This window comes from Periophthalmus magnuspinnatus, chromosome 5 (genome assembly GCF_009829125.3).
Source record: "Periophthalmus magnuspinnatus isolate fPerMag1 chromosome 5, fPerMag1.2.pri, whole genome shotgun sequence".
NCBI lineage: Eukaryota > Metazoa > Chordata > Actinopteri > Gobiiformes > Gobiidae > Periophthalmus > Periophthalmus magnuspinnatus.
The window spans coordinates 20,595,357-20,612,575 of record NC_047130.1 but is presented as its reverse complement, the minus strand read 5'-3'; the positions used below and the strand labels follow the sequence as shown (position 1 = coordinate 20,612,575).

General features: G+C 37.5%; 3 protein-coding genes across 3 annotated transcripts; 2 read left to right on the top strand and 1 right to left on the bottom strand.

Moving 5' to 3' along the window:
• Positions 1-230: 230 nt before the first annotated feature.
• Positions 231-6,753, bottom strand: arf3b (ADP-ribosylation factor 3b). The gene is made up of 5 exons (XM_055221997.1): positions 6,711-6,753; positions 3,485-3,668; positions 2,648-2,758; positions 1,308-1,432; positions 231-797 (listed from the first exon to the last, which is right to left on the bottom strand). The coding sequence occupies exons 2-5, from the start codon at positions 3,630-3,632 to the stop codon at positions 636-638; spliced, it is 546 nt and encodes a 181-aa protein (XP_055077972.1). The 5' UTR covers positions 3,633-3,668; positions 6,711-6,753; the 3' UTR covers positions 231-635.
• A 1,168-nt stretch (positions 6,754-7,921) lies between these two features.
• On the top strand, positions 7,922-14,029 carry fkbp11 (FKBP prolyl isomerase 11). The gene is made up of 6 exons (XM_033966093.2): positions 7,922-8,243; positions 8,359-8,421; positions 10,625-10,712; positions 11,848-11,881; positions 11,967-12,037; positions 13,781-14,029. Exons 1-6 carry the CDS (start codon positions 8,133-8,135, stop codon positions 13,987-13,989), a joined length of 576 nt encoding a protein of 191 aa, XP_033821984.1. The 5' UTR covers positions 7,922-8,132; the 3' UTR covers positions 13,990-14,029.
• Positions 14,030-15,382: 1,353 nt separating this feature from the next.
• Positions 15,383-17,167, top strand: LOC117370620 (40S ribosomal protein S26). The gene is made up of 4 exons (XM_033966097.2): positions 15,383-15,457; positions 16,401-16,578; positions 16,877-17,007; positions 17,089-17,167. The coding sequence occupies exons 1-4, from the start codon at positions 15,455-15,457 to the stop codon at positions 17,122-17,124; spliced, it is 348 nt and encodes a 115-aa protein (XP_033821988.1). The 5' UTR covers positions 15,383-15,454; the 3' UTR covers positions 17,125-17,167.
• The last annotated feature ends 52 nt before the right edge of the window (positions 17,168-17,219 follow it).

Here is a 17,219-nt window from a genome sequence, read left to right as displayed (position 1 = left end):
TGCAGTACTTTATTTGGACACTAAGAGTCAGTATAGCCTTATACGCAATTTGGTATATCTCAACTAGTGCTCATTTTGAGATTTTTTTTTATTTAGTTTTTGTTATAATTTAATAATACATTTTATTTCTATATAATTATTTATTTTATGTTTTTAGTTTAGTTTTAGTAGGTGAAAATGCCATGCTTATAAATCTACTAAAATCTTAATAGTTTTTTTTTGTTGTTGTTTTTTTTTTTTTAAACTATGGTTTGTTTACGGTCTGGTTTGGGGCATTTGGATTGTAAACTGAAACTTCCATTTCATAATTTTTTTTCTCATGGTTTTGGCCACTGTTTAATAATTTTCTACATAAATTTAATAATATCTATCTAGTGATATTAAAATTACACTTACACTCTGTTACACAGATTTTTTGCATAATTTGTCAGAAAATTGTATCTTCTGGACAGAACTTTACTGTTTTTAACCAAGCAAAGATGATTGAGAAAAACTGTAAACCAATCTCAAAACTAGTATTAACCCTAAATACATTTCCCCCATAGAGTACTGTTCAAACCCCGCCCTCACCTCTGTATTATTCCCACTCATTAAAACAAAGACATTAGTTCTTCAGTAGCTCTTCTTAGTTCTTCTTATTTCTTGTTCTTGAGCTGGTTGGCGAGCCAGTCCAGCCCCTCATACAGCCCGTCTCCGCTGGTGGCACACGTGGCCTGGATGTACCAGTTACGATGACGCAGAGAGTGGAGCCCCAACTTATCTGTGATCTCTGCGGCGTTCATGGCGTTTGGTAAATCCTGGAAAGAGAAATTCATTAATTAATAAAATGAAGAGGTAAGATTATGAGTTCATCTTGCAACTCAACCCTGCTTAGCTCCTATCCACCAGAAAAGTTACAAAGGGAATCTTTAAAAAATGTAACATCTAACATTTATGGTGAATTAATGACTTCAATCTGTATTATATGTTTGTATATTTCAGGTGATATGATAAAAGTCTAATCATGATTTGACCCCTGTGACACAAATTTTCTCTTGAATGTAGCTATATTCTCAAACACAGCCACTTTTCCCACTTACTAATCTTATTGAATGACTTCTTCATGGCTCTGAGTGAGTGACAGCTGGATTTAACCAATCACGATCAAGTGTGAAATTTCAGAAGAAGTGGATTACTTTTTTACCTCTTAAAAGGCAATAGAAAAATACAAACTGTACATGAATCGTGATAAAATTGAAGTTGTGATCTGGTTCAAAGAACACGATGTGATACACATCTATTGCTATATCACCCTCTTGTGGCCTGACCTGTTTGTTGGCGAACACAAGCAGCACGGCGTCTCGGAGTTCATCTTCAGCCAACATCCTCATGAGCTCCTCCCGTGCCTCGTTCACTCGCTCACGGTCGTTACTGTCCACCACAAAAATCAGACCTGCATCGCAGAGAAGAGGAGAGGAAAAATGCTTTATAAATGAATAATTAGCCTAAAAAGTGTAGTTAGGGGAGGAAAGAGTTAGAAGAGTGGAAGGCAGGAGTACTTACTCAAATCAAAATCACATGCATTGATTGGAAATATACGTACTAGTTATTTGATAAGACATAATATTTGAAGGTCAGATGAAACAAGTACAAATCCAGCAGTGTTCAAACCTATTTCTATGCTTTAGCTCAACAGGGACCGAACATTCCCCAGTTACAGAAGTCAATTAAATGTGCCCTTTGGATTTAAAACAATCACATTACGGATATTATTTACTGTAGAGGCTATGTGACCCTGTGCCACAAAGCCATTATGTTGCAAATGTTTTTAGTGGTGTTTGAGATGTGCGTTTCCTAAAAATCCTCAAAAAAATGCACTTCAAATGCCCTTTATTTCCATGCATTCCTTTGATTGTCAAAACACTGTTCCTCCTCACATATGCTGCACTAATTGCCCCCCTTTTAATAGCCACAGGTGAGGCACAGGTGAGTCAGAACATGGAACCAGTGACACCTAGAGGCTGAAGGTGCATTTTGTCAGCTACAGTTATTACAAAGCTGATTAGCTTCTGTGATGCCTTTGAACTCTCAATTTCATTCATTTAATATTTTCATTCATTTAATATTTTTTACGTCTCTGGAAAAAATGAATGGATAAATGGATATTTTACTTCCAGAACTACAGTGGGTGTGACTATGAGGCTCCATTGTAAGGCTTTATGAATGAATGAATAAATGAATGAATGAATAAATGAATGAATGGCAAATGCTGAATGGGCACATTTTTATATACCGCTTTTTTCCACCTTCAAGGCACTCAAAGTGTTTTACATCAAGGAACCACTGACCCATTCACACACACATTCACGCATCAGTGTACGTAGACACTGGGAGTGGGTAAAATGTCTTGCCCAGGGACACAACAACAGTATTCATCTGTGGGAGCTGGAATTGCACTGCCGACCTGCGGATCAGTGGACAAACACTCTACCAACTGAATTACTGTCACCCAAATGAGTGTAGAAGGGCGTCAAAATGTAAGTAGTAAGATTAAATAAAAATTTAAAAAAAACAAACTGAAGTAATCTACACTCTACCCCCAAACCGCGTGTGTGTGTGTGTGTTTGTGTGTGTGTTTATATGTGTGTTTGATTGAAGAAGCTGGTACCTTGTGTGTTTTGGAAGTAGTGTCTCCACAGGGGCCTGATCTTGTCCTGTCCACCAACGTCCCAAACTGTGAAGCTGATGTTCTTGTACTCCACAGTCTCCACATTAAAACCTACACAACAATAACAACAGTTAATACAACAGAGCACTAATAGTATAAATACAACAGAGTGGATACAGTTAATACAAGGCAGTACAGTGTGTATATACTAAATAGGTCGACCAGTTAGTAACTCAGTAGCTGACTGGTTTTAGAGGATGTATTAAAATATTCAGTGTTATAACAGTATTCAGTGCAATTTGAGTTGTATTGCTATAATTACACATTTTTCCTTTTATTTATTCATTAAAAAAATATATTTTACATGTTTTAAAGTTTAAAGTTTGCATAGTCCTGATTACATATAACCAATGGTGGATGAAGTACACAATTGTGTGACTCAAGTAAAAGTACAGATACAGAGGTAAAAAGTTACTCAAGTAAAAATATCACATGAAAAAAATCTACTTAAGCAAAAGTACCTGTTTAAAAATGTAGTTTAAGAGCAAACTGTAAAAGTACACAAGTGTTGTTCATTTGTTAAAGTACTTCATTCTTTTCATTCCAGTTCAAAACTGTAGTGGAGCAGAAAGTACAGATACCCGCTCTGAAATGTAGTGAAGTAAAAGTAAAAAGTATCCACTGTAAAATGTACTTAAATAAAGTACAGATATCTAAAGAATCTAAGTACAATACTTTACTACTTGTACTTCGTTATCCTCCACCACTGCATATAACACATAAGGATTGAAATGTGTTAAGTCACTGATTACTTTTCATTCAGTGCATAGTCCTCACCAATAGTTGGGATCGTGGTCACTATTTCTCCCAGTTTAAGTTTATAAAGAATTGTTGTTTTTCCAGCTGCGTCGAGTCCCACCATCAGGATCCGCATCTCCTTTTTCCCGATGAGGCTCTTCAACAAGTTCCCAAAAATGTTCCCCATGATTCAACAACTATTACGATTTAAAGGGAAGAAAATCTGAAAGAACAAAACATTAACACACAAATACACAGTTACACCCAGTTACACATGAATACACAATGTACACACAATTTCAAATTAAAATTAAAATCAAATGAAGGTCAAAAAAAGGTCAAAGTTCTTCCTTGACTAATAATGACTCATTTTAGCATCTGAAATGGTCCAATTTATTATTATTATTTTTTTTCTTAAATTCTTTTGATTATGGGATTATTAATAGTGCATTAACAATCCAACAGTTCTGCCACAAGTTCTGCAGATTGAGGGACTTTGTCTGAATTAAAGTCAAATTAAGGAGAAAATATAATATATATGTTTATAATAATATGTGAATTTACACATTTTTCAAATCACATGTAATGTTTTAGCCTTTTTTATTTTTGGTAAATGGTCACATTTTTATATACTGCTTTTCCATCTTTGAGGCACTCAAAGCAGTTTACATCAAAGAACCACTTATCCGTTCACACACATTCACCAGTGTATGCAGACTCTGGGGGTGAGCTGGGTTAAGTGTCTTGCCCAAGGAAACAATGACAGAATTCATCTGTCGCAGCTGGAATTGCACCGTCAACCTATGGGTCAGTGGATCTGACAACTCAACCAATGATGTTTATGTCACGGATTTGAACCACCAACCTTTGCTTATAGGCCTAGATTTATAATGGTACAAATCTTTGACTAAAATTCAAGAAAATATCATTACAGTGAATGAGACTGAATCCCAGTGGCTTTCTGGAAGCAGCCAAAAGGGTAAGTGCTGACGTAACCATTTATCAACCCCATTATGACCAGAATAATCACAATGATCTTGAAATCACTAGTACTGAGCATATTTTAATATTTGTCTATATGTTTCTTACACTCAGACCGGAGACAATTGGATCTCATGCATTTTGCCTGAAGCTACAGAAAAACCACAAACCAGAGCCATGACCAGAGGCTGCAGTCAATCTGTTACAACCTTCAAATGTTTCCACTACACAGCCAAGCCCTGAGAGCAAGAGCGCATACTGCCCCATATAAGGAGACTTCACCACAAGAAACACCCCCCAACTATTGTTCATTCATCACTTTTGTGCACTATATACCATTTACTCGATGGTGCAATGTATAACACAAAATACAATGGGGTCCTTATGCAAACTAGGAAGTACTTCAGTCAAAATTTGAGGAGTAAATCAGCTTGATTCTCTTTTTAGAACAATAGGTTGCGTTCACGTTCTAGATGATGTCATAATTTCACAAGGAGGTCAGGGGCATATATAACTCTATGGGGTATTCACTGTTTTTGAAAGGAATATCTAAATTTATAATCCACATGTGTTGAAACTTATCATTATTTGTTTGGGTCTGGCTCCACACACTTGCTAGATTAATCCCATGTCTTAATGTCCTTCCAACTGACAACAATCACACCTTTAGTGTTGCATAATTGCACCACTTTCTGAAGCTATTGTGAAAAAACTGTTTCACTTTTGTTTCTTTATGCTGACGGAAAAGACACTGGACTTTGTGCCAGTTTTTGTTTCATGTGGATAGACCCAGTAATTAGAGTATCATAAACCAGGTCAACACATCTGCAATCTGAGAGTTAAAGGACACATATTATGCTATTTTCTGATCTATGTTATAATGTTGTGTTTGTGTTGTGTTTTGTTTCATTCACACACACCCTGCATATTTAAGTGGCTTTCTTTTCTCAAACAGAAAACACTCTGTTCCACCTTGTGATGTCATGTGGTAATACAGGAATACTCCGCTCTGCTTTTAAACATCATACACCTTCACTAGTATAATTTGGATCATTGTAGCCCTAGCATGGCCAATATCTACTAAACAAAAGGTAAAATGCAGCAGTTAACTTGAAAAATACCACTTCATGACATCACAAAGTGGAATAGAGCATTTTGAGCTTTGGAGATGTAGACAGCCAGGATTACTTAAACATTTGTGAATGAAACAAAACACAACTCCAGGCATGTTTTTGAGGAGTTAACAGTATTCTAATGTGGCTTAAGGCTCACAAGAGTCAATTCTGCATGATATACAACCTTTGAGCAGCAAATTCAACCATAAAATTCTGTCTCCAGCTCTGTTTTAAATTTGAATTATTGAATCTTGTTATTTGTTATCCCATCACTTCAAATATTTCTTTTAATCCAATGAAAATCACACTATCAGGGTCCTAAACAACTTTGAACATTTATGAATTACATGAGTAGGTTAATGATAATCAAATAGATCTACACTGTTTATTACAGACTACAGACATGACTTCATACATCTGAATGACTAAAACACATTCACAATACGTTATAAAGGTGTATACCAGATAGCACCCACACATTTAGACTTGCTAACAACTTGCTGAACAGGTCGCACGAAAAATAAATAAGAGGCTAGTCAAATGCAGTGAACTGGATCAGATTAGAAGACAGAGCTAAAATTATGATATGTAGCTAAGATCCCATAAACAAGCCTATTTGGGGCATTTTGTAGCTCACACCCCAGCCCTGGGTCACGGGTGATTGGCTTTCCTTCTCTGTCCGTGGTGCTGAAAGAAGTGCTGGAAATTATCCGTTGAAATCTGATATATTAAGGCTCAAATGTCCACCTTTCAAAATACTAATTACACTGGTATTTTCTGGCTATAGTAAGCTATGTTATAATACTGTTAGCAACCGGGGTTATAAGGTTAACTATTAGGTTTTAGATACATTTGTAGTACACGTTTACCACATTTTATTGATCAAATTTTACAATACATCGATGGTACAAAGCCTAGGAATATTAAATACTATCTTACACTATTTTTGTGTGTGTTTTCTGACGGTTGCTAGCATTTATCCCCGGTTCATATCTCATTCATTCAACGTCTTGCTAGTACCATATCTCAAAATTGTACTCAAAACAAAAAAATACACGTCTCTATTACTAAAAACGAAACAAATTATTTAAAATGCAATATTAAACTCTCGTCAAAGGCGTGTATGTGTATGTTTTAAGTGCTATTAGCGGTGCCGTGTCATCACTTACCGTGGAGCAGAGCGGCAGTCTCCACTAAAGTCTCACGATATCTTCACAGAGAAAACCCGTCAGATACAAGAGACTGGCTCTCGCGAGAATATGCCACACTCCATCTGACCATTGATATTCCCTGTGTGGTCGTTACTACAAGGGTATTTGTAAGGTTTATTACGAAAACAGGCCACAGTGGTTTCCTCAAAAATAGCTCATGTTTTATCAAATATGTACAAGTCTACATTTTGCCATTCTAATAGGCCATTCATTTAAAAAAGCCTGCCCATAATCAAACCTAATGCAGGCTATTTTATTAGACTTGACAGATTTCTATAGCCTACAATTCCGTGAAATATATTTAAATCTGTACATTTAGCGTGGATGGTAGCTCATTTGTGCTTATGCGAATATGTGTGTAAAGCTGTGTATCTTGTTTGTCCGGATGAGTCACTCCCTTTAGTGTTTTCACTGAAGGGAGTATTATAATAATTTCATAATAATAACACTGAGCATGAAAAGGTTCCTCCAACAAGCAGCGAGCCCAGTCTGACTCACCTCAGGTTTAACCCGGCCTTAGGAAAGGTCCCGGTTACATTGTGGATGTGTGTCTAATGTGTGCAGACAGGGGATAAATATCATACTCTTTTCTATAGGGCTAGACCATGGCCAATGTATTTGTATGTGACATTTTGGCAAAGCCATGTTTTATTATATGAATTATATGAAAGACTGAGTAGTCCATCCTTAAATGCTGACATGATCCATCTCCACAGGGTGTAGACTCTACACCCTGTGGAGATGGACAACAACATTTAAGGATGGACCAGGGGTGTCAAACATATTTTCACCGGGGGCCACATTAGAAAAATAGCTGCCTTCAAAAGGCCGTATTTAAAATAAATCTAACAACTTTTTTAACTTGTTAATTAACTGTTTCTGTATTTATTACTTGTTCAAGTTACACATATTACATATGCATTAGCCTAGATGTAAAAATGTTGCTGTGTAACTGCGTATCTCCTGATAAAATTACATTTTAAGACCATCATACCTTTAAGTTAACCCTGTCGAGGGCCACATGAAATGATGTGGAGGGCCGCATTTGGCCCCCGGGCCTTGAGTTTGACATATGTGCTCTACACTGTAGAGCATGGGTGCAGGGTCACGAGCCGCAGCAGAGCGCAAACAGCGCCATCTAGCGTGAAGTCAGCGCTGCTTCCGCTTCCCACGGCGGCTTCACGGGATGCTGGCGGAATGTTTGAGGCGGGCTTACTGGAGACCCAGGTGTTGGGACAACGTCCACGGGCAGTGAGTCCTTATCTCTCAGTTTGAACACATCAGCGTTAGCTGGAGCTCGACCATCTGACGCAGGGAGCAGCGCTCTGCAGCCCGGCTCTTCTCCTCGGTCAAACACAAGGCTCGGTGCGTAAAGGCGACATGAAGTTCACTATAATGAGGTGCAGCGGTTTGTTGCTGCTGCTCACGGCTCTCACCTGTGGATTGGCTCTGGCCGAGGACGCGGCGGATGAGCTGTTGGTGGAGACTTTGGTGAGTCCGGAGCGCGCTGTATTACAGTGTAACTACACTGTGATAGAGGCTTTATCAGTCCATAAGTCAGTGCTGAACGCGGGGCCACTGCTAACCACAAACTTTATGTCCACAGGTGAAGCCGGAGACTTGTGATGTGCTTTCTGTGATGGGAGACACGCTGCAGATCCACTACACGGTGAGAATCATGCTTTTATTTTAACCTGTGTCTTTAAACCTCCGTGAAACCAGCGCAGCCCAGACGAGACCGACCCGGCTCATTCCGGTGACGGAGGCAGATGTTGCTTCGTGGCGCCGTGTGAATCACAGCTGCCGCTGATCTGCTGCTGTCATTGATCGGGCATTACAGGGACATTGTGGCCGTCTGCGGGTTTGAATACCTCTTGATTGCGCATTGCACAGATTATGGTTTTAGGTCCGTTGCATTGGTTCATTTGCCTCGCTTCGCCTGGGATAGTCACCCCGGCTTTCACTCTGGGGGCGGTGCAACACGTCAGCAGTTACTCGGTGTGTGGGGCACCGGCTCAGGCTGCAGAACCTCCGCCTTACACGTGTGGCTCTCTCTAAAAAGTTAAAATGTAGACAGAACACCTCAAGTGTCGATCCAAACTTGGACTGCCAATAGTACGCCAATACAGTAGGATCTGCACAATGTTGAATTGTTCTAGATTAATTGTTTACTTACTTCCATATGTCACATGAGGGCTTGAGTTTATCTCAGCAACTATGGGCCTGGAGCAGGGTGCCACGGCTGAACCATTCACTCACTATGATTTGCAACTTTTTCATTTGACAGAGGACTGAATTCAAAAGATTGGTTATGCAGGATTTCTGAATGAAGTGTCTTCTCTCTGTCCTCTCGTCCTCTAATGCACGGTGAATTGGTGACTCGCTATATGTCCCACAGATCATGAATGAAAGATCGCTGTGAGTAATACACCATTAAAACATGCACAGTGTCTAATCAACATTAAACATAGATCTGGAGATAGGTCCCTGGGTGCTGCACTGCAGTCACCCACTGCTCCTGGCAGATTTCCACAGCGACAATGAAGGATGATTCAAATGCAGAAAACAAATGAACTTCCAGTAACAAATAAAGTCTACATCAATACAGGGCTGGACCATATGACAAAAAATATAGAAACGAATATGTCTAGTATAGTATCCCTGAACACTTGAGCCTTGCCATTTAACACTAAACTACACATTTTTACTGACAGGGGACTGGCTGTAGACCTCTAGATTAAAAAGACCAAATTTGAATAATTGCACAGTCCTCCCTTAAACCATTATCCAGCCCAACTATAACACCCAGATAATATAAACTCAAAAAAGATGCTTATCCTTGTCAATACTAGTGATGGGGCTTTTGGTTTTTTTATGGGATCCAAATCTTTTTGCTCTGTTCCTTTCAAAGAGCCGTTCAAAAGACTGGCTCTTTTACTGTTTATTTTTATGACAGAAGCCAATGTGAGAACTCATCTTACCTACAAACTAATCACAGAGAGAAACAACCAAGCTCATATCTGTTTAAAACGGTTCAAACTGGGAGTGGGAGTGTGTTTACCCTATTAAATCATGCGTAATCTAAATAAAACAATGCACTACAATAATAATAATGAAAAAACTTAACTGTTATTGTGATGCCAAACATGTTTTTTGTGCACAAATCGCTCACTCGTGTGTTGGTTCAGTGTAAAAATGCATACAAATTACAAAGAAAAATATTCAGTAAAAAAAAAAAAAAAGAGGGATCCGGTTCCAACCATAAACTGTATATATAAATGGATATAGCTACCTGCTAGCCGCTGTGTTCCAAAAAAGAAGTGAGCATGGGCGCGTTTCCGGCTCCATCAACTCGTCATTTTCATCTTAGTATTAACCCGCTCTACATGATCCTGGTGTTTTATTTTGCTATTTTGTCTGTAATTCAAGATATGAACATTAGTAACAGACAAATCAGGTGCCTTCTTTCCCCCAAGGTCACACCCTCTAGCGTTAGCAACAGGTTTGATTGACAGTGTTGCTAAGCGCCCGTTGCGTGCTAAACCACAGGGGTGGGTGGGAAGCGGCGTTACCTTCAACAGCCTCACTTGGGATTGGCATTTTGGTTGCTATGATACTCGCGATCAGAATTTCAAATGTGGAACTTGGCTTCAGTTTCACCCTTATAACTGCAAACCTCGATGAGCTTCATTTGCCTTGAGCTGAACACTATGACTGATGTCACAATCACAGTCCACTTCTTTATACAGTCTGTGGTTCCAACTGTTCATGTTAAGGAACTGTTCAAAAGCACCGACTTGTTCAAAAACCTCACCTCAGTAGTCAATATACATCAAGAACTATTTCTGTTCAAGCCTTTTTGTATTTTTCAGGGTAAATTGACAGACGGTAAGGTGATTGACACGTCTCTGTCGAGGGACCCTCTCGTTGTGGAGCTTGGCAAAAGAACAGTGATCACAGGTAAATCCACTCAGGGCATTTTAGGCCTATAAGAAAAAATATATATAATACATTGTGGGACATATTATGAAAGTTACAGATATGCTGTAATTGTTTTCTCTTCTCATTTAACCACTCACAGTTATATCTTTAGTGATTCATGCATGTCTAAGTAATCTTTATTCACTAGCAATCATGATGCTATTGTTCTGAGAATCCCTGGCCTGCTGGAAATCAGTGGCACAATTTTAAACAGGAAGAGTTGTTTCTTTTACTTAGTTGTTTTAGACCAATATTGTAATTTAAAATGTCCAAAATATAAAATTGTTATTCTCACATATCATATTATAAGTATATGGCAGATAAAAGCATAACTTGCCTATTATGTATTATAATGCAGAATATTATTATGCAGAATCAATTGTTTTTTAGCTTTCTACCCTGTTATAATGCTGTTCTCTCATCAAAAACATGCCTGAAAAGATTTTAGATGTCACCCATGCATGTTTGAGTAATCTAGCAATCTCTCTCGGGGCCTATTGGAACACTTCTTATGGTTAGCTGTAAGATTTTTCCAATGCTCAGTCCACTAGCCTACGTCACTCATTCTCCCACACGACAATTCTCCATTAGTACACAAAAGTATGTTACAAACTGTTCACAACAACTTCACAAACCTGATGTGATGTGTAATAGTTTGTAGTGTTTTGGCAAATATAGCTTTTTCAAAAGAATAAACCGTAACATGGTGCTCTAATTATGTTATGTGTTAACAGTTAATAAACTCTCAAAGTAAAATACCCCCTCTTTAACAATATTATTAACAATAACTTTTTTATGACGCTGATACTGTAACCCTATGATGTTACTAAAAAAACTTTTCTAAATGTACTACTTATCTTAAATAGCAACAGCAGTACAAATTGTGTTTGACAGTAGATGAAACTACAAAACAGTAAAAATATCAAGACCAAATAAAAGTCCTTAAAAGTTCTAAATTAGTAGTAGGCATTAGTTATTGTGAGAGTCCTCCAGGGTCATTTGAGGTTGGGCTAACACAGAGTAGTTGGTTTGGTTCGGTCACATAGAGCAGACAACATCAGTGCTTTGTGAAAGAAAAAAACCTGATTGAATTTCTTTGTGCTGCACTTATCAGGTCTGGAGCAGAGCTTGGTCGGCGTCTGCGCAGGGTGAGTGCAGAATACAAATCTAAAGGCTAGAGTTACATTAGCTTTTGTTAAATGTGTCTAATCGTTGTTATTTTTCTTTTATTAGGCAAAAGATTAAAGCCACTATTCCAGCTCATCTTGCCTACGGCAAAAAGGGCTACCCACCAACAATACCAGGTAAAAACACATGCTAAATTATAACGCAATATGGCTTGAAATATATATATATATATATATATATATATATATATATATATATATATATATATATATATATATATATATATATATATATATATATATATATATATATATATATTATTAACTACATTTTATATTTCTTTGCATATTTACAGTGTTTTGACATTTTATCATTATCACTGTGTTACAAGTGCTTTGTGTTATATGTTTTTGTGTGAAAGCTTCTTTATAAAGTTTTATTGATTGAACAATGGCAAGGCAAGTCTTGGCAAGTTTAATTGTATCGCACAATTTGTACACAGTAAGTAATTGAAAGTACTACACAGAATAAGAAAGACATTAAAATCTCAATACAAACAAATCAAAACATAAATAATCATAATAACCATAAAATTATCATTAAAAGAGAAGCTGTAGGTGAAATCTAAGTCATATGCTTTGTGTTTCAAGTCCTTTTGAGCTCTCTTTTGTTTCAGTTCATATGATTTATAAAGTCTGGGTCACAAAGAAGAGGGGAGGGACATGTACTCATCAGCTAAGAGTGTTTCTAAACATACTTATGTAGTTTCAGCAATCTCAAGTCTGTGGCCTTCAGGTTCAACTCAAGTTCAAGATTATTTATCATTTGCTGAAAGTACAATGAACCATAAGCCATAAACAAAGGTGTGTGCTGTCATTCTGCAAAATAAAGTCTCAAGTACCATTACCATTACCAGTACCTTTACCATTTTATCAAGTCTCAAGTCATCAAAACAATGATACAAGTCTGACATAAGTGCACATCACAACTCTCAAGTCCACATATCTGACACATTGTGCATGGTACGCAGTTGTGCCATGTTAAACCACATCAGTACATTGTAAGTCTTTAGTCATTTTGATGATTAATTGATTGATAAAGTCGCTGTCAATCAACATTTTTGATAATTGCTTCATTGGGTGTAAGCAAATAGACTTGCACAGCTGTAGAAAGGAGAGAACATAGCGTGAGGTGGCGTTTGGAGTGAATCAGGTGTTTAATTTAGCATCTTCATATACTGTTGAGTAGATGAAGACACTGTATACTAGTACTTCTCTGTATGTGTAGTTGTTATTGCATTATATAAGTGCAGTTTGAGTCAGATGCATCGTCAGATTATAGTTTAAAAGATAATAAATAGTTTGGAGAGCTCACACCATTCCTCCTTTAATCAATCAATCGATGCACAGGCAAACTAAGAATTTTTTGTTGATCAGTGTAGTTAATCTTAAGGAACATTTTAAAGTTTGTGGTGATGTTAAAGTAGAACTAAACATTAAATTAGCTACTAAACTGTGTATATGGTGTTTTAATAGCATTATCTACTGTTCTTAGTCATTTTTTGGCAACTTTAGTGCAAACCTTCTGGCCAAAAATGCCTAAATTTAAGTGCATGCTGCCTCCGCTGTGTCCAGTTGTTGGTGACATCACATAAGACTGCCCTGATTACAGCCAGGTGCTTCTTATTACAAACACCCGTCTGCAGGGGTGGAAGTTGAACTGTGGATACCTGTTAGACCAATCTAATTGTTTCTTATATCCTCAGACCCTGAACCTCTTCCTCTCTCACTCTTCCCTTTAGTCCTCCAGGTACTACCCAGTTTAGCAGCTCTATTTCAAAAGTGGTTGTGGGTGGAGTTTAGATGTTTAGTCCCACTTAAAATAAGTTGAGTTCATGCCTTTCTGTCTGTGTCCTGTAGGTGACGCTGTGCTGGAGTTCGAGGTGGAGGTGATTTCAGTTTCACAGCAGACGCCGTGGCAGAAGATGGTGAACGATGTTTTTCCTGTTGTGTGTTTGGCTCTGGTCCCAACACTGCTCGGGCTGGTGGGACTCTACCTGTACAAAAAAGCCAACGCGCAGAAACAAGGCAAGAAGAAGGCAAAGGACAAGAAGAGCAAAAAGAAATAAACTCAAAAATAATATTTAAATAAAGATTTTTTTTAATGTAGTCTTTGTCTTTGTGTGATAATGTCACGATATGAAGATTTCAAACTAAATTTTAATGCTAAAGAGTTCTTAATAATGATCCCATAATGATAATAAAAAACACAAACAAACTCTTTCTTTAAAGAACAGAATCTGATTTTCAACATGAAATATTACTTTCTTTTATATTACTATGTGGTGTTACATCTGTGTAATCCCTCAGCCTCCGGTCAAGTCTGTTGCGATTCAGAAATGGTTAATTTCTGTCTTGCGAATGTACACATTTTTTAGTATCTAATCTTAAATACTTTTGACAACCCCACTGTGGGGTTTCTGATGTTGCTTTTGTGGAAAATAAGTTTCGGACCCATGCAAATGATATAATGGAGAGGCAAATTGAATCAGGATTTTAAATAGGCCAATGGTTAATCTTTATGTCAAACGTATCCCAAATTAAAATAACCAAGAGACAAGAGGGACACTGCTATTATGATAAATTATTCAGTACTGATAAATATTTAAAGGTTAGTTGTTTGTCCCAAGATACATCCTTACTTTACTGTGTTGCATGAGTCAGACTTAGTTAAGGCGTTTCAGTCAATTCTGAAATACTTGTGGCTGTAGCATGCAATAGATAAACAAATGGATTAAGATGAGTAATGGGTCAATTGAGGAACTACACCCTTTCATTACCAGTATTGCAATCCTTTCCAAGACACTGGTAGGCTAATATATATACATTTTTAATATTATGTATGTAAGTCATTGTAATAAAAATAATAACATAACATATGTTTTGAAAATATTAAAATGAAAGATCTGTAGTCTATAGTTAATCTACCACACAAGGAGTGTCAGGTCTTATAGGATGCAGACAATATTCTTTTATTGTTCCTTCATTTAGGAAGTAATGTTTTGCAACAGCAAAATACAAAAACAACACCAGTAGAATAAGGACGCCAAAAATGATTAAAAATATAAAAAGAAAAAAACAAAACAAAAAAAACAAGCAGATGATGTCCCAGGCCAAGTTACGGGTCAGATCTGTAAAACACGCGTTTTAATCCACTCACAGTAAAACACATGTTTTGCAAGGCATTTTTAAACAATAAAAATAGACGTCAATGAACCCATGTAAAATGGAGAAGTTTAATGCCATGCTACGGAACATTCAAGGCAAAGCAGTAACATGTCCATGAAAACGGGCAGGTGGCGTACTCTAGCAGAAAGGTTACATACTGCACCTTTATGGGAAACAATAATATAGATAACAAACCTGCTAATGCACTTATAAACAAATGAAAACAGTAACATACAATCGCAAACTGTATTAAAATCAGTTATGTTAGACTTTTATTATTCTGAAAATGATGACGGCGGAGGAGCGGATACGGGTACTTCTTGTGGCCCAACCTCTTCCGGTCCTCTTTCCAGCTTCCCGTGCAACATGGTGAGTGCGCCCAGAAAGCCAGAGCCGCTAAAATTCTGAAATATCACGCAAAAACTAAAAATCCAACACACATTTACCCATTTCCAGCAATGTAAACCGGCAAACATGCATATGAGGTGTAAATTACCGGTGAAATAACGCTTAAAGTGTTATATATTTGTCCGTGGCCTGATGCTAGCTGTTAGCATGGCTAGGCGTTTAGCTGCATGTGTTCACGAGTGCGGGCGGCCGAAAATGAAATTGATGTGCCCTGTGTATCTGACTTGTGCGTGTCCTATTTATATTATAGTCAATTTAAATTCAAGCTATTGTCAAGATGTTGGTCTCTAGTTTAGTTAAGGCAGGCGTTTGACATGACATAGTGTGTCCGTATGTAAATTTGGAAGTTATTGGAAGAATTGTCACATCCTTGCCCACAAATGTTTCATTAAATTAAAATATAAAGTTAAATGTATTTGATCTGATATCATTAGATATTATTTTTAGCTTTGGTTTATTTCACAGTGCATTTATTATTCATTTCTTATTCACTGTTATTCATTTAATCATTTCATTGCAATGTCTTTTATATAAAATTGCCACTCAAGAATATAGAATGTGATGTTATTCTCCCAGATGGGGTCAAGAGCCAGATTTCCCTCCCATTGATCACTTTGTACTTCACTATGAAATGTCTAAGAGATAAATTCCCAAATGCTCATCATGATCACTGATGGCTATATTACATTAAAAATCTGTATTTTAACATGTACTTTGAAATGGCCCTATCTGTGTTAAATATTACTGGCCTATAGAATGTTGTGATGCCATTTGAAACTCAACAATTATGATTAATCAACCAATTTGATATCATTAGTTAATTGTACTGTTAATGATGCCAAGACATTTACTACAGCCAATAGAGGAAATCCAACTGAGCATTGGCCTAAATTTCTCTCCCCAGACCAAGAAAAGGAGGAATAACGGTCGTGCCAAGAAGGGCCGTGGGCACGTGCAGCCAATCCGCTGCACCAACTGCGCCCGCTGTGTGCCCAAAGACAAGGCCATCAAGAAGTTTGTGATCAGGAACATTGTGGAGGCGGCTGCTGTGAGGGACATCACTGAGGCCAGCGTCTTTGAGTGTGAGTATTTCATCAATCATCTCATAATTGGGTCTGTTTACATCTTTTATGGAAGTTTGATCAAGCATAATATGGCTACTCACTTGATTGGTGGTCTAATATAGTGCCATTAGTGCACGAAGCAGATACTATTATAAAGATGATCTGTTAGTCGATGGTCATTTTTCAGATTTTGGGCAAGCTACTTGAAGTTAAAAATTGTTTCCAAGTGTTTGTTAGTTGTATAAATTGCATCATAACTAGTGATATTGAATATTGTAACTATGATCTTATATAATTTCTTGTCTCCCATTTGTAGCCTATGGCCTACCCAAGCTGTATGTGAAGCTGCACTACTGTGTCAGCTGTGCCATCCACAGTAAAGTGGTGAGGAACCGCTCGTGTGAGGCCCGTAAAGACAGGACCCCTCCACCCAGGTTCAGGCCCGCGGTGAGTAACAACTTTAGCGTGTTATTCTTATATTTTCAGCTGGTCAAAGATATTCATTTTTTTTTTCAATTTTTCTTGCAGGCTGGTGCAGCAAGAGCTCCTCCCAAACCGATGTAAAGCAGAATTTGATGTATGCCTGAATAAAATCTTTTTGAAAACATCAGTCTTTGTACCGTTAAGTAGTTATGGTAATGGATGAAAAATGTGTATTT